General features: G+C 40.1%; 1 protein-coding gene across 3 annotated transcripts in view; it reads right to left on the reverse strand.

Moving 5' to 3' along the window:
- Positions 1-22,163, reverse strand: part of DNM3 (dynamin 3) — a 2,680,418-nt gene that overhangs the window by 2,393,896 nt on the left and 264,359 nt on the right. For all 3 annotated transcript variants that reach the window (XM_044085220.1, XM_044085219.1, XM_044085218.1), the window contains exon 2: positions 9,471-9,544. In XM_044085220.1, the coding sequence (XP_043941155.1) occupies positions 9,471-9,544 (74 nt within the window). The remainder of the gene's footprint in view (positions 1-9,470; positions 9,545-22,163) is intronic.

The raw sequence follows: 22,163 nt of genomic DNA on the forward strand, positions 1-22,163 counted from the left end.
ACTAAAAGCAGTTAATATCAAGTTGCCATGGCACAAACATTTGCAGTAATGAGACAGACTAAAGGCAGTTAATATCAAGTAGCCATGGAACAAATGTCTGCAGTAGAGACACACTAAAGGCAGTTAATATCAAGTAGCCATGGCACAAATGTCTCCAGTAGTGAGACAGACTAAAAGCAGTTAATATCAAGTAGCCATGGCACAAAAGTCTGCAGTAGTGAGACAGACTAAAAGCAGTTAATATCAAGTAGCCATGGCACAAACGTCTGCAGTTGTAAGACAGACTAAAAGCAGTTAATATCAAGTAGCCATGGCACAAACATCTGCAGTAGTGAGACAGACTAAAAGCAGTTAATATCAAGTAGCCATGGTACAAACGTCTGCAGTAGTGAGACAGACTAAAAGCAGTTAATATCAAGTAGCCATGGCATAAACGTCTGCTGTAGTGAGACAGACTAAAAGCAGTTTATATCAAGTAGCCATGGCACAAACGTCTGCTGTAGTGAGACAGACTAAAAGCAGTTAATATCAAGTAGCCATGGCACAAACGTCTGCTGTAGTGAGACAGACTAAAAGCAGTTAATATCAAGTAGCCAAGGAACAAACATCTGCAGTAATGAGACAGACGAAAGGCAGTTAATATCAAGTAGCCATGGCACAAATGTCTGCAGTAGTGAGACAGACTAAAGGCAGTTAATATCAAGTAGCCATGGCACAAACATCAGCAGTAGTGAGACAGACTAAAAGTAGTTAATATCAAGTAGCCATGGCACAAATGTCTGCAGTTGCGAGTAAGACTAAAAGCAGTTAATATCAAATAGCTATGGCACAAATGTCTGCAGTAGTGAGACAGACTAAAGGCAGTTAATATCAAGTAGCCATGGCACAAACATTTGCAATAGTGAGACAGACTAAAGGCAGTTAATATAAAGTAGCCATGGCACCAACGACTGCAATAGTGAGACAGATTAAAGGCAGTTAATATCAAGTAGCCATGGCACAAATGTCTGCAGTAGTGAGACAGACTAAAAGCGGTTAATATCAAGTATCCATGGCACAAATGTCTACAGTAGTGAGGCAGACTAAAAGCAGTTAATATCAAGTAGCCATGGCACAAACGTCTGCAGTAGTGAGACACACTAAAGGCAGTTAATGTCAAGTAGCCATGGTACAAACGTCTGCAGTAGTGAGACAGGCTAAAGGCAGTTAATATCAAGTAGCTATAGTACAAACGTCTGCAGTAGTGAGACAGACTAAAGGCAGTTAATATCAAGTAGCCATGGCAAAAATGTCTGCAGTAGTGAGACAGATTAAAGGCAGTTAATATCAAGTAGCAATGGCACAAATGTCTGCCGTAGTGAGACAGACTAAAAGCAGTTAATATCAAGTAGCCATGGCACAAACGTCTGCAGTAGTGAGACAGGCTAAAGGCAGCTAATATCAAGTAGCCAGGGCACAAACGTCTGCAGTACTGAGACAGACTAAAGGCAGTAAATATCAAGTAGCCATGGCCAAACGTCTGCAGTAGTGAGACAGACTAAAAGCAGTTAATATCAAGTAGCCATGGCACAAACATCTGTAGTAATGAGACAGACTAAAGGCAGTTAATATCAAGTATCCATGGAACAAATGTCTGCAGTAGAGAGACACACTAAAGGCAGTTAATATCAAGTAGCCATGGCACAAATGTCTCCAGTAGTGAGACAGACTAAAAGCAGTTAATATCAAGTAGCCAGGGCACAAAAGTCTGCAGTAGTGAGACAGACTAAAAGTAGTTAATATCAAGTAGCCATGGCACAAACGTCTGCAGTTGTAAGACAGACTAAAAGCAGTTAATATCAAGTAGCCATGGGACAAACATCTGCAGTAGTGAGACAGAATAAAAGTAGTTAATATCAGGTAGCCATGGTATAAACATCTGCAGTAGTGAGACAGACTAAAAGCAGTTAATATCAAGTAGCCATGGCATAAACTTCTGCTGTAGTGAGACAGACTAAAAGCAGTTAATATCAAGTAGCCATGGTACAAAGGTATGCTGTAGTGAGACAGACTAAAAGCAGTTAATATCAAGTAGCCATGGCACAAATGTCTGCAGTAATGAGACAGACGAAAGGCAGTTAATATCAAGTAGCCATGGCACAAATGTCTGCAGTAGTGAGTCAGACTAAAAGCAGTTAATATCAAGTAGCCATGGCACAAATGTCTGCAGTAGTGAGACAGACTAAAGGCAGTTAATATCAAGTAGCCACAGACTAAAAGTAGTTAATATCAAGTAGCCATGGCACAAATGTCTGCAGTTGCAAGTATGACTAAAGGCAGTTAATATCAAGTAGCTATGGCACAAATGTCTGCAGTAGTGAGTCAGACTAAAAGCAGTTAATATCAAGTAGCCACGGCACAAATGTCTGCAGTAGTAAGACAGACTAAAAGTAGTTAATATCAAGTAGCCATGGCACAAACGTCTGCAGTTGTAAGACAGACTAAAAGCAGTTAATATCAAGTAGCCATGGCACAAACATCTGCAGTAGTGAGACAGACTAAAAGCAGTTAATATCAAGTAGCCATGGTACAAACATCTGCAGTAGTGAGACAGACTAAAAGCAGTTAATATCAAGTAGCCATGGCATAAACATCTGCTGTAGTGAGACAGACTAAAAGCAGTTAATATCAAGTAGCCATGGCACAAACGTCTGCAGTAGTGAGACAGACTAAAAGCAGTTAATATCAAGTAGCCAAGGCACAAACATCTGCAGTAATGAGACAGACGAAAGGCAGTTAATATCAAGTAGCCATGGCACAAATGTCTGCAGTAGAGAGACACACTAAAGGCAGTTAATATCAAGTGGCCATGGCACAAACATCAGCAGTAGTGAAACAGACTAAAATAGTTAATATCAAGTAGCCATGGCACAAATGTTTGCAGTTACGAGTAAGACTAAAGGCAGTTAATATCAAGTAGCTATGGCACAAATGTCTGCAGTATTGAGGCAGACTAAAAGTGGTTAATATCAAGTAGCCATGGCACAAATGTCTGCAGTAGTGAGACAGACTAAAAGCAGTTAATATCAAGTAGCCATGGCACAAATGTCTGCAGCAGTGAGACAGACTAAAGGTAGTTAATATCAACTAGCCATGGCACAAACGTCTGCAGTAGTAAGACAGGCTAAAGGCAGTTAATATCAATTAGCCATGGCAAAAACGTCTGCAGTAGTAAGACAGGCTAAAGGCAGTTAATATCAAGTAGACATGGCACAAATGTCTGCAGTAGAGAGACACACTAAAGGCAGTTAATATCAAGTAGCCATGGCACAAACATCAGCAGTAGTGAAACAGACTAAAAGTAGTTAATATCAAGTAGCCATGGCACAAATGTGTGCAGTTGCGAGTAAGACTAAAGGCAGTTAATATCAAGTAGCTATGGCACAAATGTCTGCAGTATTGAGACAGACTAAAAGTGGTTAATATCAAGTAGCCATGGCACAAATGTCTGCAGTAGTGAGACAGACTAAAACCAGTTAATATCAAGTAGCCATGGCACAAATGTCTGCAGTAGTGAGACAGACTAAAAGCAGTTAATATCAAGTAGAAATGGCACAAATGTCTGCAGTAGTGAGACAGACTAAAAGCGGTTAATATCAAGTTGCCATGACACAACTGTCTGCAGTAGTGAGACAGACTAAAGGCAGTTAATATCAAGTAGCCATGGCACAAATGTCTGCAGTAATGAGACAGACTAAAAGCAGTTAATATCAAGTAGCTATAGCACAAACGTATGCAGTAGTGAGACACACTAAAGGCAGTTAATATCAAGTAGCCATGGCACAAACGTCTGCAGTAGTGAGACACACTAAAGGCAGTTAATATCAAGTAGCCATGGCACAAACATCTGCAGTAGTGAGACAAACTAAAAGCAGTTCATATCACGTAACCATGGCAGAAACATCTGTAGTTGTGAGACAGACTAAAGGCAGTTAATATCAAGTAGCCATAGTACAAATGTCTGCAGTAGTGAGACAGACTAAAAGCAGTTAATATCAATTAGCCATGGCACGAAAGTCTGCAGTAGTCTGACAGACTAAAAGCAGTTAATATGAAGTAGCCATGGCACAAATGTCTGGCATAATGAGACAAACTAAAGGCAGTTAATATCAAGTAGCCATGGCACAAATGTCTATAGTAGTGAGGCAGACTAAAAGCAGTTAATATCAAGTAGCCATGGCACAAACATCTGCAGTAGTGAGACACACTAAAGGCAGTTAATGTCAAGTAACCATGGCACAAACGTCTGCAGTAGTGAGACAGACTAAAAGTAGTTAATATCAAGTAGCCATGGCACAAACATCTGCAGTTGTAAGACAGACTAAAAGCAGTTAATATCAAGTAGCCATGGCACAAACATCTGCAGTAGTAAGACAGACTAAAAGCAGTTAATATCAAGTAGCCATGGTACAAACGTCTGCAGTAGTGAGACAGACTAAAAGCAGTTAATATCAAGTAGCCATGGCATAGACATCTGCTGTAGTGAGACAGACTAAAATCAGTTAATATCAAGTAGCCATGGCACAAATGTCTGCTGTAGTGAGACAGACTAAAAGCAGTTAATATCAAGTAGTCAAGGCACAAACATTTGCAGTAATGAGACAGACGAAAGGCAGTTTATATCAAGTAGCCATGGCACAAATGTCTGCAGCAGTGAGACAAACTAAAGGCAGTTAATATCAAGTAGCCATGGCACAAACATCAGCAGTAGTGAGACAGACTAAAAGTAGTTAATATCAGGTAGCCATGGCACAAACATCTGCAGTAGTGAGACAGACTAAAGGTAGTTAATATCAGGTAGCCATGGCACAAACGTCTGCAGTAGTAAGACAGGCTAAAGGCAGTTAATATCAATTAGCCATGGCAAAAACGTCTGCAGTAGTGAGGCAGACTAAAAGCAGTTAATATCAAGTAGAAATGGCACAAATGTCTACAATAGTGAGACAGACTAAAAGCGGTTAATATCAAGTTGCCATGACACAACTGTCTGCAGTAGTGAGACAGACTAAAGGCAGTTAATATCAGGTAGCCATGGCACAAACATCAGCAGTAGTGAGACAGACTAAAAGTAGTTAATATCAAGTAACCATGGCACAAATGTGTGCAGTAGTGAGACAGACTAAAAGTAGTTAATATCAAGTAGCCATGGCACAAACGTCTGCAGTAATGAGACAGACTAAAAGCAGTTAATATCAAGTAGCCATGGCACAAACATCAGCAGTAGTGAGACAGACTAAAAGTAGTTAATATCAGGTAGCCATGGCACAAACGTCTGCAGTAGTGAGACAGACTAAAGGTAGTTAATATCAAGTAGCCATGGCACAAACGTCTGCAGTAGTAAGACAGGCTAAAGGCAGTTAATATCAATTAGCCATGGCAAAACCATCTGCAGTAGTGAGGCAGACTAAAAGCAGTTAATATCAAGTAGAAATGGCAGAAATGTTTGCAATAGTGAGACAGACTAAAAGCGGTTAATATCAAGTTGCCATGACACAAACATTTGCAGTAATGAGACAGATGAAAGGCAGTTAATATCAAGTAGCCATGCCACAAATGTCTGCAGCAGTGAGACAGACTAAAAGCAGTTAATATCAAGTAGCCATGGCACAAACATCAGCAGTAGTGAGACAGACTAAAAGTAGTTAATATCAAGTAGCCATGGCACAAACATCTGCAGTAATGAGACAGACTAAAGGCAGTTAATATCAAGTAGCCATGGAACAAATGTCTGCAGTAGAGAGACACACTAAAGGCAGGTAATATCAAGTAGCCATGGCACAAATGTCTCCAGTAGTGAGACAGACTAAAAGCAGTTAATATCAAGTAGCCACGGCACAAAAGTCTGCAGTAGTGAGACAGACTAAAAGTAGTTAATATCAAGTAGCCATGGCACAAACGTCTGCAGTTGTACGACAGACTAAAAGCAGTTAATATCAAGTAGCCATGGCACAAACGTCTGCAGTTGTAAGACAGACTAAAAGCAGTTAATATCAAGTAGCCATGCCACAAATGTGTGCAGTAGTGAGACAGACTAAAGGCAGTTAATATCAAGTAGCCAAGGCACAAACATTTGCAGTAATGAGACAGATGAAAGGCAGTTAATATCAAGTAGCCATGGCACAAACGTATGCAGTAGTGAGACACACTAAAGGCAGTTAATGTCAAGTAGCCATGGCACAAACGTATGCAGTAGTGAGACACACTAAAGGCAGTTAATGTCAAGTAGCCATGGCACAAACGTCTGCAGTAATGAGACACACTAAAGGCAGTTAATATCAAGTTGCCATGGCAAAAACATCTGCAGTAATGAGACAGACTAAAAGCAGTTAATATCAAGTCGCCATGGCACAAACGTATGCAGTAGTGAGACACACTAAAGGCAGTTAATGTCAAGTAGCCATGGCACAAACATCTGCAGTAGTGAGACACACTAAAGGCAGTTAATATCAAGTAGCCATGGCACAAACATCTGCAGTAGTGAGACACATTAAAGACAGTTAATATCAAGTCGCCATGGCACAAACGTCTGCAGTAGTGAGACACACTAAAGGCAGTTAATATCAAGTCGCCATGGCACAAACATTTGCAGTAGTGAGACACACTAAAGGCAGTTAATATCAAGTCACCATGGCACAAATGTCTGCTGTAGTGAGACAGACTAAAAGCGGTTAATATCAAGTCGCCATGGCACAAACGTCTGCAGTAATGAGACAGACTAAAAGCAGTTAATATCAAGTAGCCATGGCACAAACATCTGCAGTAGTAAGACATACTAAAAGCAGTTCATATCACGTAACCATGGCAGAAACATCTGCAGTTGTGAGACAGACTAAAGGCAGTTAATATCAAGTAGCCATAGTACAAATGTCTGCAGTAGTGAGACAGACTAAAAGCAGTTAATATCAAGTAGCCATGGCACAAAAGTCTGCAGTAGTGAGACAGACTAAAAGCAGTTAATATCAAGTAGCCATGGCACAAATGTCTGGAATAATGAGACAAACTAAAGGCAGTTAATATCAAGTAGCCATGGCACAAATGTCTGCAGTAGTGAGACAGACTAAAGGCAGTTAATATCAAGTAGCCATGGCACAAATGTCTGCAGTAGTGAGACAGACTAAAAGTAGTTACTATCAATTATCCATGGCACAAATGTCTGCAGTAGTGAGACAGACTAAAGGCAGTTAATATCAAGTAGCCATGGCACAAATGTCTGCAATAGTGAGACAGACTAAAAACAGTTAATATCAAGTAGCCATGGCACAAATGTCTGCAGTAGTGAGACAGGCTCAAGGCAGCTACTATCAAGTAGCCATGGCACAAACGTGTGCAGTAGTGAAGCAGAGTAAAAGCAGTTAATATCAAGTAGCCATGGAACAAATGTCTGCAGTAGAGAGACACACTAAAGGCAGCTAATATCAAGTAGCCATGGCACAAATGTCTCCAGTAGTGAGACAGACTAAAAGCAGTTAATATCAAGTAGCCACGGCACAAAAGTCTGCAGTAGTGAGACAGACTAAAAGCAGTTAATATCAAGTAGCCATGGAACAAATGTCTGCAGTAGAGAGACACACTAAAGGCAGCTAATATCAAGTAGCCATGGCACAAACGTCTCCAGTAGTGAGACAGACTAAAAGCAGTTAATATCAAGTAGCCACGGCACAAATGTCTGCAGTAGTGAGACAGACTAAAAGCAGTTAATATCTCTGGAGAAGTGGCCCCTGAAAGTAGCATTTCCATAAGGGTGGTTCTTTGCATGATAGCAAAAAATAATGTCACAGATATTTTTTAACACCTTTTCTGAATTATCACTTGTGACAGAAGCAAATTTACATTTATACAAAAGTAATCAAATTGCATTAAATAAACATTAACAAACATACTTCACATATATTGCTATTTATCATATAACTTCAGCAACATTATATAAATTATTCAATTCCTGCCCTTTTTTCAAACAAGAAACATCTTTATTAAACCATCACTTATGACATAAGCAATCATACATTTATATAAATGAAAATGAACCACAACGACACAATCCTAGTCACAAGCATTTTACTTCACAAACCATACTGACACACTCCCAGTTGCAAACATTATACATCACTTATAATCTAGCCAGTCATTTTCAGTCAAACATTTCATAGCTCATTTAATTCATGCGTTTTTTAAACCTCATTCTTCTCCTGTATGTATTTTTCACTCAATTCCCATTTTTTCCTATGTAGTTTGCATCTGTCCTTTTCTAAAGATCTTAATTGCAGTTATTTTATCTCTGTTATTACTCGAGTACAGTTTGTTTAGATTTTGATTTCCATTTTCTAGTAATGGCTTTTTTGGCAGCCACCATAATTAGAGACAACAAGGCCGTATCATGTCTAGGCAATTCTAATTCTGTATCATAGCTCAGAAAAATAATTTCCCTCGTCACACCAATCCGCCCACCCAGAATCTCCAACAGTGCATCCCGCAGGGAAACCTGAAAGTCTGCCAACCCACTGGACTCCCAGGAAATATGTTCCCAAGTACCTCTTTCTTGCAACTGCCAGCCCTTCTTTCCCTGGAGCAAAGGATACAAGCAGCTGTTCTGGTTTTTGGAACTTATGCATTTTGTTCAGGTAGAACTTGAGCTGGTAATGCTTATCTAGCATGTGAAGGGCTCTTTCCTCTCTGGTTTTCTCCCAGGAAAAGATGAATGGACTAGTTTCTGAACTCTGTTTTGGAAAGAAACGTGGAATGGCTCTAAGACACATCTATTCCTTATACAAAGACCAGATATGGTTTCCAGCAAGAAACTCCAAGGTTTAAGAAAAGTGTCTTCCAAAAGATAAAATTCAAAACTGCAGAACCAGCAGGAGGAGGGGGAGGCAAGACTGTCAGTTTGTCCAGCATGAATTTCAGGCTGGAAGGATGAGAGAAGTTTTGTAAAGGATAATGAAGGTGCAGAGCCACCATGGGTCACCCACAAACATAGAGCTGGTGTCTGCCTTGGGCATAAGGAGAATATGAGGAGCCATTTAAAGAGGTGCAGTTAACATCACAGCTGCTTAAGTGAATCTGCGTATTAGTTGTGTGTTAGTAACTGTTGCTGTTGTGTTATAATTACCAACTCCAGTGATATCAGCCACCAAAGGAAGAGTACAGTGACTCTTAATAAATCCAAAAGTACCCTTGGACTGAAGTGGGTTTATTGCTGTATTAATAATAATATAATCCCACTTTTTCTCTCATGTCGTAGACTGTCAGGAACTTGTCATAGTGGACACATGGCTCTATCATGATGTAAGGCTCTTATTTACAGAGACTCTTATTTACAGAGGCATTTCAAAACCACATACATCCAAAGCAATTATCTCACACAGAAAATGTGTCTGTGCCACACTAAAACTAATCATATAGTACCTATAATATTTAAATAAAATGAGACTTACCTGATGTGGAAGTGATAAGCTGAAGAACCAGGGGCCGTCTCGTTACTATGCCTGATCCTCGAGGCAGGAAATCTCTGGAAAGAAAAGTTAAAGCATGTGTAAAAGAGATGCACTGCAGAAAAAACAGGTCAGCATCTTTGCAATTTACTATGTTAATTGACTGTCTTTTCATGAGATGTTTCATAAAAGGGCCACTGTACGACAATTGATGTCATTAAATGGAGCAAAAAGAGGTGCTTGGCTAAAACAGCACAGATCAGCAGGTACAATGTCAGAACAAAAACAGTGAACATTACAAATGAACATGGTTGGTGTTATCAGTTACAGACTTTATTCCTAAAAAATACAGACAAGTGACTTGTGGAACCAGTTGCAGGAATGTGGCTGTATACAGGAATACTCTGGCTTTTCAATCCCGGGGAGATGACAAGAGCTTACACCAGCAGTACATACCCCAAGAAATGCTGAAGCAGCACCTTTCCTGGACCCTTTCGTCGTGTATTATTTGTTACTTTGTGCCTGCCTCTTACATGATCGATCCTGACAAATATAACACACCCCAAAACGTTAGCACCTCAGAATAACTAGGATAATGACAGGGTCGTCACAATGATGCCCTGAACTGCATGATTTGTCAGCACCTAATTCTCAATAAACTGAACATGACAATAGCACTTGTTTATCAGTCGTCACCTTTTGTGCTCTTCCCTCAAACATCTCATTGGTAACATTATACCTTATCAACAGCACTTTAGTGGATGTCCTTAACCTATGTTGGGAGGAATATCTTCCACAAAACTCCTCTGAATCAGTGCCAGACACCTCTTTGACTAATCTGTCTGTTACGTATACCATGCCTAAAAGCACACCATCCCTGACTGGGTCTGTACTAAACATCTGAAAGGTGCTTTTCAACTGCGGCCATTGCACACTCCTCAGTGACCACTGCCAGATATCTACAGTTTTTCCCTCCAAGACAAAAATAGCTAAGTGGAAAAATAAAGTACAGAACTTCCAAACATAACAGTTGAATTAGTTTTGGAATTTGGTTACTGATGGTACACTGGTCACCGCACAAAGTGACTCTACTCTAGCAGTAAAATCTCTCTGAAATATTCTTTTGTTTCTATATAAATGTTTTTCTCCCTTTATGACTAGAAGCATCACAAGTTTCACCCACCTGCAGGACATCCTCTGAAATTCATAAAGCTTTCATTAGCAGAGAAGTGGTGTGGAGGAGGTACAAAGGTAGCAAAAGTCATGAAGACTGCGAGTTGTTCTGCAACTCCACGACTTCTTACAAACGTTGAATAGTACAGAAGCAAGACTAAAGGCTAACACACTGCTTCTCTGCTAATGAAAGCTTTATGTATTTCAGAGGATGTCCTGCAGGTGGGTGAAACTTGTATATCTTCCTCCCTGGTAAGATCCGACCACAAACTAATTACCATAGTAATCTACATCTCACCCACACCACCAGCAAAGGTAACCACCATGAAAAACATTTTCAAAGCTGACTTTGGGCTCCTAAAAACAGAGGTGGCTAACTTCACGGCACCCATGTAAATGGAAGATAGGTGCATGACCACTGAATCATACACCAATGCACTGTACAAACATGTACATAAATGTATGGAACTAGCGATACCCAACAGAACCAAGACGCTCTCCTCCAAAAAAAGGAAGCCAATCTGGTGGTCCCCTGCCATTAACAAACTCTACAACAGAAGGAAGAAACTGTTGCAGAAAAAGGTGAAGTCCCAAGACTGGAAAAACTCCCTTATTACCCTCAACAAAAAGTAGAGATCCCTCATCAAAACCTCTAAACCTAGCTATGAAGGCAGAATTGCGGCAGACACTAAAAACAACCACAAAGCCTTCTACAGTTATATCAAAAATCTCCATGGCAATACCCAGATTTGCTCTGAGTTACTGCACAATGGTACCTTCTACACTGAGCCAACAGATATTGCCAACATACTGGCTGAGAGATTCAGTGCCAACTTTACCTCTCTCTCCCCCATTAAAGGACCAATCACAATACCAGAAGAATGCCAGGCACCCAGCATTACTGCAGCACAGGTTAAAGCTGCATTGTCCAAGGCCAAGAATACAGCTTCCATGGGACCCGACAATATCACTGGCTGTGTTCTACATGAATTACAAAGTGAAATGGCACCGCACCTGTGTGCCCTGTTCAATCACAACCTCACCTCAGGCTTTGTCCCTACAGAATGGCACACTGCTACAGTCATCCCTCTCCATAAAGGGGGAGCAGCTACAGATTCTGGGAATTATCACCCTATTAGCCTGACGAGTCTGATATGTAAGGCTATGGAGTGCATCATCATGGACCTAAATAACAAGGATATAGGGAATTTCCAAACTCTGGATACCACGCAATTTGGTTTTGTGAAGGGTAGATCATGCCTGCTCAACCTGGTTGACTTCTTTGAGTCAGTCACCAGAGATGTGGATGAGGGCAAGGCAGTTCATACAGCCTACTTCGATATGGCCAAGGCCTTTGATACCATTCCCCACTCAGGAATTATTGGTGGACTCACCAAACTAGGTATCAACCCCTATAGCACTAGGTGGGTTGCAAGATGGCTCACAGATAGAACCCACACTGTGAAAGTAGCAGACTCCAAGTCAGACTACCGACCAGTCACGAGTGAAGTCCCACACGGATCAGTCCTCAGTCCTCTCCTGTTTGGCATCTACTTCTCAGAAGTCCAGGCCAACACAGAGGGACTCTGGCTGACCAAGTTCGCAGATGATTGCAAGCTAGGAGCCATTATTAATTCCCCAAGTGATGAAGACATCCTACAGAAAGGCCTCACTGAGACCAACGACTGGTGTCGAAACCATGGCCTTAAGCTTAATGGCAAAAAAATGCGTTGTCATTCCCTTTCGGAAAAACTCAGTTCCCACTAATTACCACATTGATGGTAGCTCAATGAACACTGAAGTCGTTATAAGAGATCTGGGGACACAGGTTTACAGCAACCTCTCCTTCGACCACCACACTGCCATTGTGGTCAGAAAGTCCTTCTATGTGGCACATCTCATTACCTGCATCCAGGAAGAAAGAGGTCATCATCTCTCTTTACTCTTCCCTCATTAGGCCAGTCTTCGAGTATAATGCCCCATTTAGCATTTACCTCACTAAACACCTGCAACAGCTGGAAAGGCCACAAAAATACGTCACAAAGAGGATCCTATTCCTTAAACACATGCCCTACATGGACAAACTCAAAAACTCCAGCTTTTCTCGGTCTCATATCGTCTATTAAGAGGCGATCTCTGCTTGACTTACAAAGCCATGTCTGACCCAGCCCTGTTAGAAATGTTACACCTAAGGAAATCCCAATTCCTCTGCACCACACTCTCCAGGGACCTCAACCTCATTACCACAATCAACAGAACATGCTAGAGGGACAGGTTCATAACCCACAGACTGCCCATGCTCTGGAACAGACTTCCCATACATGTCGAGCAGAGTATCTCACTGGCCCTTTTAAAGATAAATCATGATGAGTGGATAGGAAATAGAAAGTTACCCCAGGGATCACTCCAGTGGCTCTACTTGATAGAGGCACCGGGAACTAACGGCGACATGATGCCAGGGCATTTCTATGGGCTAAGCTTGTAAAGGCTCCAGGACCATTGGCCTAGTATACACCTATGAACCTATGAAGAAGCACAAACAGCTTGGTATGCTGGGTATCCTTATGAGAGTCTGAGCTGAAACTAACAGTCATAATGGCAGATGTAAGCAAATTATGGAAGCTTGTTTTCTTCTAACAACAGTCTAGAACCTTGAAGTACATTTCAGAAGGTCCTATTTCAGTGAGGTGGGATTATTAGAGACAAATTCAGTGAATAAGCTGGAATACACATTCTGTTCTATTCTCTGGTAGCTCAGTGTAGGTTTTTGGTCCGAGCCTGTAAAACCAAAAAATGTTAATGAAAAATGGCTCAATAAGGCCACAAGGGTACATGCATATTCCATACATGTAAATACCGGACTTGATCATTTACAATACTATTTGATTTTAAATAGTGTAAAGTTCTACTACCTTATTGCCTTTACTTTATTAATGGTTCATTTTCATTGGTAGAAAATGAGATGACATCATGAGTTTGAGCTTTTAAATAATGAATGTTTTTTTTTTTTATTCAGTTATTCTGATGAAGCTCAGCGTTGTTACCTCACAGCAAGAGGTTCTCCAGTTTGATTCTCGGCTTGGCTTGGGAGTGCCTTCTGTGTGGAGTCTGCATGTCCTCCCCACATTTGGGTAGCGTTCGAAAGACATACGTGTGTAAATGGGCGTGCCTTCGTTGAAGGTTGGGCGTTCAGCTGGCACCTCGGCGTTTCATAAAAATCTACTGCCAATCATTAGCGGACCAGAGTTCTGCTGTGGCGACCACTTACCGGGAAAAGCCGAAAGACAAACAACAACAACATTCTGATGAAGCTCATATTAAAGAGGACTAAAGGGCTTAACTATGTTGTGGTTTTTAAGATTACAGTTGTTTTCACTGTTCACAGAGTATTGCTGTTTGGCATCTACATCACATAATCGAAGCTTCAAAACATCGAATCTCATATGCTCGAACCATATCACTGATGTTTTGAAATGTCGAATATGTAAAAAAAAAAAAAAACAAGAAAATAGCTTACCTAAACGTTTCAAGCAGGGGTCAAGGCCCCCTGCACCCCCTACATGGGGGGCTGTGCCCCCATCCCCCCTGCTTCTTAAATATACCAACTCCGAGATCGCACTACAGTGCAGTAAAGGGAAATCTTCCCTTACGGAAATTTCCATTAAAATGTTCAATGTTTCAAAACTTCGATTATATGGTGCCGACCATATCAGTTTCGAAGTTTTGAAACTTTGACAAAGCAATATAGACCCGCTATTTGTGGTGTTTGTGTTTGTTCTTTTATATTCCATACATGTCACTTGAAAGAAAGCATGTAAGCTTGCTGGTAATTTTTTTTTATTAAACATAAAATACAGAATAAACTTGCACCCTTGTGGTCTTACTGAGACATTTTTCGTGAACATTCTGTTCTACTAGTGACTGGGCAAAGCCCCCACACCCTTGCCCCTATACCTCCTTAAATAATATACTCAACTCCAATAACCTCACTTTAGGTTATATGTACTTAAAGTAGCTAGGTTGCATTGAAACAGGACCTGACAAAACTAATAAATTATCAAAAGGTCAGATTACCTGAGATAAACTAAGGTTGAAAGGCAGTAAACACAATACATTTGCCAAAGCCAGGGCTCACAAATGTGAAATATTGCTTCAAAACAATCTCATTCAGTTTAATGCTCTCGAAGGGCTTTTCTAATTCTGGGTTCTCCATTCTGGAGCCCCTTGCTGCTGATATTAACAAATATTATACACCTCTACTTCTAAAAACTGCGGTGGTGGTGCTGCGGTAGCATTGTCGCCTCACAGCAAGACGTTGTGCCATTCGATTATCAACTAGAGCGTCTTCTGTCTGGAAACATGTGTGAATGGGCGTACCTTCGTTGAAGGTTGTGCGTCAGGGCTGGCAAACTCAGCACGTAAAAAATCTACTGCCAATCATTAGCGGACCGGAGCTCCGCTGTGGCGACCCCTAACCGGGAAAAGCCAAAAGACACAAACAATACACCTCTACTTCTAAGAAAGCCAGCAAGGAATACATTAGCAAATTACTTGTTTAGGCAGAGTTACACAAAAGTAATTAAGCTAAAATTCTAGTTCTTAGCAAGGGCAGAGCTGTCACGTCATACAAGGAAAAGTGCTTCCTGTGTATGTTAGACAATACTATTTCAGTTGTTAATGTTTGCTTTTGTCTATAAAGAAAACTAAGATAGATTATTAATATTGGTAAGAAAATGTTTTTAGTAAAATAATGTATAGGTTTAGGGTTAGCACACATGAGTAAGGTGAATAGGGGGCTATGCCCCCCTGCATCAACTTACTCATGTGTGCTAATCCTACCCTTACTGCTACCCTTATCCCCTGCCCCTAATCCTAACTCTGCACACTACAATACTAAAACCTCTTCCTTAGTGATGCCATTATTCAGATTATGCTGGATCTGGATTTGCAGTTGGGGTTTATGTATAGCTGGAGAGAAGTTATTAATGTTTTGCGATTCTCTCATTTTATTCATCACTCATTTGTATTGTCTCTATTTTTTTGCCAGTCAATAAGAAACATGTTAACTTACAGATTCTACTTAATGTTCTTGAAAAACAGACTGGATTCCTCTTAAACAACTGCCCTTAGATGCTGCTGGGCAACAGTTCAATGACACCTTCCTTACTGTTCTAAACAGACTGTCACCTCCAAGAATAGTTTGTGTCAAAGCCAGCTACACACCATGGTTAACCCATGAAACTCATACCCTCCTAAAACAAAGGGCCAAAGCATGGGAAACTTGGGCTAAAAATAAATCCCTCCAAAACCATTTAATTTACAGGCAACTTAGAAACAGTGCCAAACATCAAATTCAATTAGACAAACAACACTACTATTCTAATTTACAATGAAAATACAGAATGAATCCACAAAAATTCTGTAACACAATCAATAACATACTTCATCCTGGCCAAACCACAACCCCCCCCCCCCAACTTACCTGATAACACAAACAATATTGCTGAACAATTTAACATATTCTTCACTGAAAGTGTTTTAGCACTGACTAAGAATAGCAAGTGTCCCACAACGCCAACACCCAACAATCCAAGCAATATTGTAGATGCATTCTCATTTCAGATAGTCCCAAAACAAACTATTGCAAAACTATTAAATTTATTTTTATTTTTTATTTTACATGTGTTGACCGGGCTAGTCTAGCTGGATATATGTCCATTTTCAGTAGAGGCCCGGGGAGATAAGCTCCAACATTAAAAAAAAAAAATGAAAATAAAATACAATTACATAAAGAAATACATATGTAATATTCATATAAAAACATTAAGACTGGAGACATAGTTATGAATATTAAAATGCAGTACTTAGAAAAATAAACAACAGATTATTGTTATATGTGACTTACATATAATGCTATTATTATGTACAGTGAATGAGGATGCAGGAAAGTAAGAAGAGGCAGGTTTTTTTTTTTGATAGATAGTAGGAAGGATATATAGATCCGTGGATGCAAAAATGAAGTGGATTTAGGGTTCTAAGGATGTGGAACTTCGTCAGGGGTCAAGAAATAAAGGTTAGTCAGGATTAGTACAAGGGCACATCCATTTTTTTTTAAGGTAGAGCTTGAGTTTCTTTTTGAGGGAATAACCCCACACCCCATACCATTCACACTCCTTCCATGTAACTAAGTTCAGAGGGAAGTCTGTTCCAATCTTTTCCAACAGTGTTAGAGAATAGGGAATCTCCAGCCTTGTTGTTTGCTTTGTCAATATTTACATGGAGTTTGTGTGCAGATCTTAGAGACTGTAGGTTATGATAGGGGTAAATAAGAGTAGATAGTATAGGTGTTTTGTCAGGTTGATGAATATTTGATGGGCAATGCCTAGTTGATTCATTTTTAATTGCTGCTGAAGTTCTAGCCAGCCTAGTTGTTTTAGATTAATACAGTGGTGGGTTCTAAAAGGGTTGCCTGTGGCAAATTTGGCTATGTTGTGGTAGGAGTTTTCTAATTTCAAAATATTCTTTTTTGATAAGTTAGTAAATATGGGAGAGGCATAGAGAAGTGGTGTGATAAGGTGCGAGTGGGCTATAGTTTTTCTAGATTCTGGAGTGAGGAAAGGTTTGATTCTGTAAAGAGAGCCTATTTTTTTGTTAATCGTTTTCACTGTGTTGTTTATATGGGTGTCAAAGTTAAGGTTATTGTCAATGGTAATGCCTAGTAGTTTGGTTGTAGGATCTTGTGATATAGGTGTGCCATTTTTGGATGTTATAGTAAAGTCTATGTGGGGAGATTTACTGGAAGGTGTGAAGAGTAGCAGTTTAATTTTTTTTTAGAAGTTGAAATCCACTTCACTGACAGAAGATAACTTGCCAGCAGAATATCTAAAATTAACAGCAGATGTTATTGCCTTCCCTGTGTCAATACTTATAAACCGCTCTATAACAGTAACACCCATTCCCTTTTCCCGCTCAAATTATGCAACCCTCCTCACCTATTGGATCCCATCGATCCAATTAGGCCTCATCATCCTCTCCACAACCACTCCCTACTATACCCACACTAATCCATCACTTAACTCTTCACCCCTCCCCCTCCATTAGGAACATACTAGCTACTCTAGATATATCCTCTCTTGACCACTAACACTATACAAAAATAGTAACCCTAAGAAGCCTATACCATCATGCACTCTATACACTCACAAATCTCCTATCTACTATTTCTACTTCTCAACCTATCCTATCTTTACTACCTCACCCAGCCCCACACTCCATACCATTCATACTCCTTCCATGTAACTAACCATCTTACCTACTCTCTACCACATTCCTGCACCCCAATCTCACCCCACCTTTAACCTATAACAAACATCCTACTTTTTCCATACAAACTTATCACCACACATAAACCTTCAACCCCACTTTTAACTAACAAACCCTTAAAAATTTCACCCGAATCCAACCTACACTCCAAACTGTGCTATTACCTCTCTAACCCAATCTCATATCTGATCTGCAGTCTACTATCAGGTGACATCCATCCCAACCCTGGCCCACCCAACTCTTCCACTACAGACAAGTCCATATTACTTACTAAGTATAGTTAATAAAATCCCAAACCTCCATGCCTGGCTAATTCATAACAAACCTGACATCCTATCCATCTCAGAAACATGGCTAAAACCCCATATAAAAGACTCTGAAATTACACCACCAAATTACTCTATCATTAGAAAAGATAGATCCCACAAAAAAGGGGGAGGAGTAGCTCTCCTATACTCATCCTCCTTATTAGTCACTCCCTATAATAAGCCTACTCCACTCTTTAATAACGCTGAACTACTCCTAGCAATACTTCAAATTAACAAACACAAGCACATATGTATAGCCTCCCTCTATATCCCCCAGGGGATAATATTTCTACACTTGAACACATCCTCTCCTGGCTCTCCACCAACATCAGTAACGAAACAATAATCTTAGGAGATGTGAATATTAACTGGGCTTCCAGTCAATCTCCAACAAACCCACTTAACATCCACCTCTACAATTCTGCACAACTAATTAACTCTATAACACACCCCTCAAAAAACCTCTCCAGTGGCAGTATTTTGGACTGGATTCTAGTCTCACATCCTCAGTACTTCTCTGACAGTGGTACTCTTTCTGATCCTCTTAGTGACCATCTTCCCATCTTTACATATCGACTCCCTTTATCCTTACATCATTCCCATAACTATACTACCATTCGTAACCAAAAAAACGTTAACGCAACATCCTTCACTAACTCTCTAAAAGCTATAAACTGGAACTGTCTAAAAACATTACCTCTCGACAACGCAGTTGCTCACTTCAACACCTCATTCTTAAAAGTTCTAGACTACCATGCTCCCATAAGGACAAAGAGAATAAAAACTAAAACAGCCGCTTGGCTTACTAAAAACACATGAGCTACTATGCGGCACAGAGATAAAGCCTGGGCTCATTACCTAAAAAACAGGTCTCCCCTCACCCTTCATGAATACAAAATACTTCGAAATAAAGTAAAAAAGCTCATCATTTCCGACCGACAAAACTATTTCTCTATACTACAAAACAACAACAAAACAAACCCTCAGAAATTCTGTAAAGGTATCCCCACTCTCCTTAACCCCGGCAAACTAGACACACCCTCCCCTGACCCTAATGCTCCTGACTCTGACTTAGCCACCCAATTTAACTCTTTTTTCATTGACTCTATTTCTAAACTTACTTCATCTTTCTCTAATACCACCACTCTCTCCACATCACCACCTTCCTCCTCTACCACCACTCTTCCCTGCACTTCCACCACTCCTTCACTCTCCTCCACTAACTCCCTATCCTTCACCCCTTCTCCACCTCTCACTCCCCCCTCTCCATCATCACCCACAAATACCCCCCCTTCCCAGTGTCCTCTCTTTTCATTAAAACCTATACCCACTTCTACTATAAAAAAACTCCTCCAGAAATTGAAGCCATGCTCCAATGCTCCTGATAATATCCCTGCTTATTTTCTTAGCCTAGCTGCTGAAGCAGTTGCCTACCCCATTAGCATTCTAATTAACCGTTCAATCCAGGAAAGCATAGTACCCAAAATTTGGAAAAAGGCCTTCATTATACCTTTACATAAAGGAGGCAACAATAAAAATTTTACCAACTTCCGTCCCATTGCTATCCTGTCTCCCATCTCTAAACTCTTAGAAAAATGCATAAAACAACAACTCCTTCTACACCTCTTAGATAATCAGCTACTAACACCCACACAACATGGATTCAGGCCACATCACAGTACTATGACTGCCCTCCTCGCCTTCCTTGAAACTATTAATAAAGCCCGGGACTCTGGCCTTATTGTTTCCACCCTACTAACACCCACACAATATGGATTCAGGCCAAATCACAGTACTATGACTGCCCTCCTCGCCTTCCTTGAAACTATTAACAAAGCCCGGGACTCTGGCCTTATTGTTTCCACCCTACTACTTGACCTTTCTAAAGCCTTCGATACTATCTCACATAGCCTGCTTTTAACTAAACTCTCTAAACTTAACCTATCCCCTCCTTCCTTGAACTGGTTCTCCAGCTACTTATCTAACCGATATCAAACAGTAAAATGGAAAAAGGCCACCTCCTCATTTCTTAATACCCCAACCGGAGTTCCCCAAGGATCCATATTAGGTCCTCTTCTTTTTAATATATTTATAAATGATTTCCGGAACTCTATTCCTTTCTCAAATATCATTCAATATGCAGATGATTCAACTATCATCTGCTCTGCCATATCTACCCCTACACTCCTAAAACTTACTCAAGAAGCTTTTTCAACCACTGAGCTATGGATGAAAAGAAACCACCTTGCATTAAATGCCACTAAAACCAAACTAATGGTATTTACTCCCTCTAAAGCTACCTCATTCAACTTAAACTCTTTCACTATTACTAGCCAAAACAATATACCTCTGGAACTGGTATCAGAGACCAAATTACTTGGGGTCCAAATCGATAAGCAGCTTAAATTCCACTCCCATTTACAACTAAATATAAAAAAAAAAACATCAAAAACTAGGCATGCTCTACCGACAAAATCATTACCTTACACCTGCCACTAAAGTAACTCTCTCTACTTCCTTTCTTATCCCCTCTCTTCTCTATGGAACGCCTCTTCTCACTAGCCTACAATCCTCTCTAAAAACACAACTTTCCTCCTGCTACAACAAAATTGCCAAATTTGCTACCAGCCATAAGTCCTCCTCCCATCACTGTTCCTCTCTCCAAAAACTAAAATGGCTAGAACTTCCAAATCATCTCATCTATACTCAACTAACTCTTGCACACAAGCTAATTTTCAACTCCTCCCTCTGTCCCTCCCTCTCTTCTACCTTTAAGATGCACCTACCTGATCGAGTATTAAGGTCCAATAATCAAAATCTAATAGAAGTGTACAAACCATCCCATCCACCAGGCAAAAATCTTCTATCTTATGGTCTAGCACGTCTCTGGAACTCCCTACCACCTTCCATTTGTATCACTTCTAACCATTACTCTTTCAAAAAATCTCTTCACTCACATCTAATATCCCAATGGGAATGCTCCTGCTCTCTCCCCACATAACTAATGATGGCAAACTCCTGCTCCCTTCATTCCATGCTTCAGTTTTCCTTCTCTCTCTCTCTCAATCTCTATTCTCATCAAAAACTTTCTCCTTCTATCAACTCTCCATATATTTATATTCCTGTTACTTCTATGCTATTTGTAAATAATGCATCAGACTGTAATGGTTATCTGTATATTCCTAATAAGAAATGCCTCTCAGCTGCTACAATGCAATGTTCCATTGTCAGTCTGTTTCAATTTCAACCTCATCACTGGTCTGCATTATTTGTAATGTTTGCTGTATCAATTGTAAATGTTTTGCTCAAAACTACAACCTTTGTATAAATATCATCTTTACACTATTGTAACCAAGATTGTTATTGGAGCTTTTCTCCCCAGGACTCCATTGAAAACGGGTTCAAATGGCCCAATCTACTATCCTCGTAAACCAACTGCAAATAAATAAATAAATAAATAAACAGAACAGTACATCCCAGCTATTTGGAAAACTGCATATATTACAGCATTACACAAAGGGGATAATTCAACAGAACTAACAAACTACTGGCCCATTGCTATACTTTCACCACTTTCTAAAATTCTGGAAAGATGTATTCACTTTCAACCTCCTCTCATCATCACAGCATGGATTCTGACCACATCATAGCACTACTACAGGTCTTCTAAGTTTCACTAATACTATAAATAAATTCAGAGATGAGGGCAGAATAGTGTCTTCAGTCTTTTTGGACATGTCTAAAGCATTCAATACAGTTTTCCATCCTAAGTTACTGTCCACGCTGAATAATCGATGATGCTGTTAACTGGTTTCAAAGTTATCTATCTAGCCACCAGCAATCTGTGAAATGGAAGCAAGATCTATCCCCACTCCTTCCTGTTACACTTGAA

This window comes from Protopterus annectens, chromosome 10.part0 (genome assembly GCF_019279795.1).
Source record: "Protopterus annectens isolate FY-2018-M chromosome 10.part0, PAN1.0, whole genome shotgun sequence".
NCBI classification, from domain to species: domain Eukaryota; kingdom Metazoa; phylum Chordata; order Ceratodontiformes; family Protopteridae; genus Protopterus; species Protopterus annectens.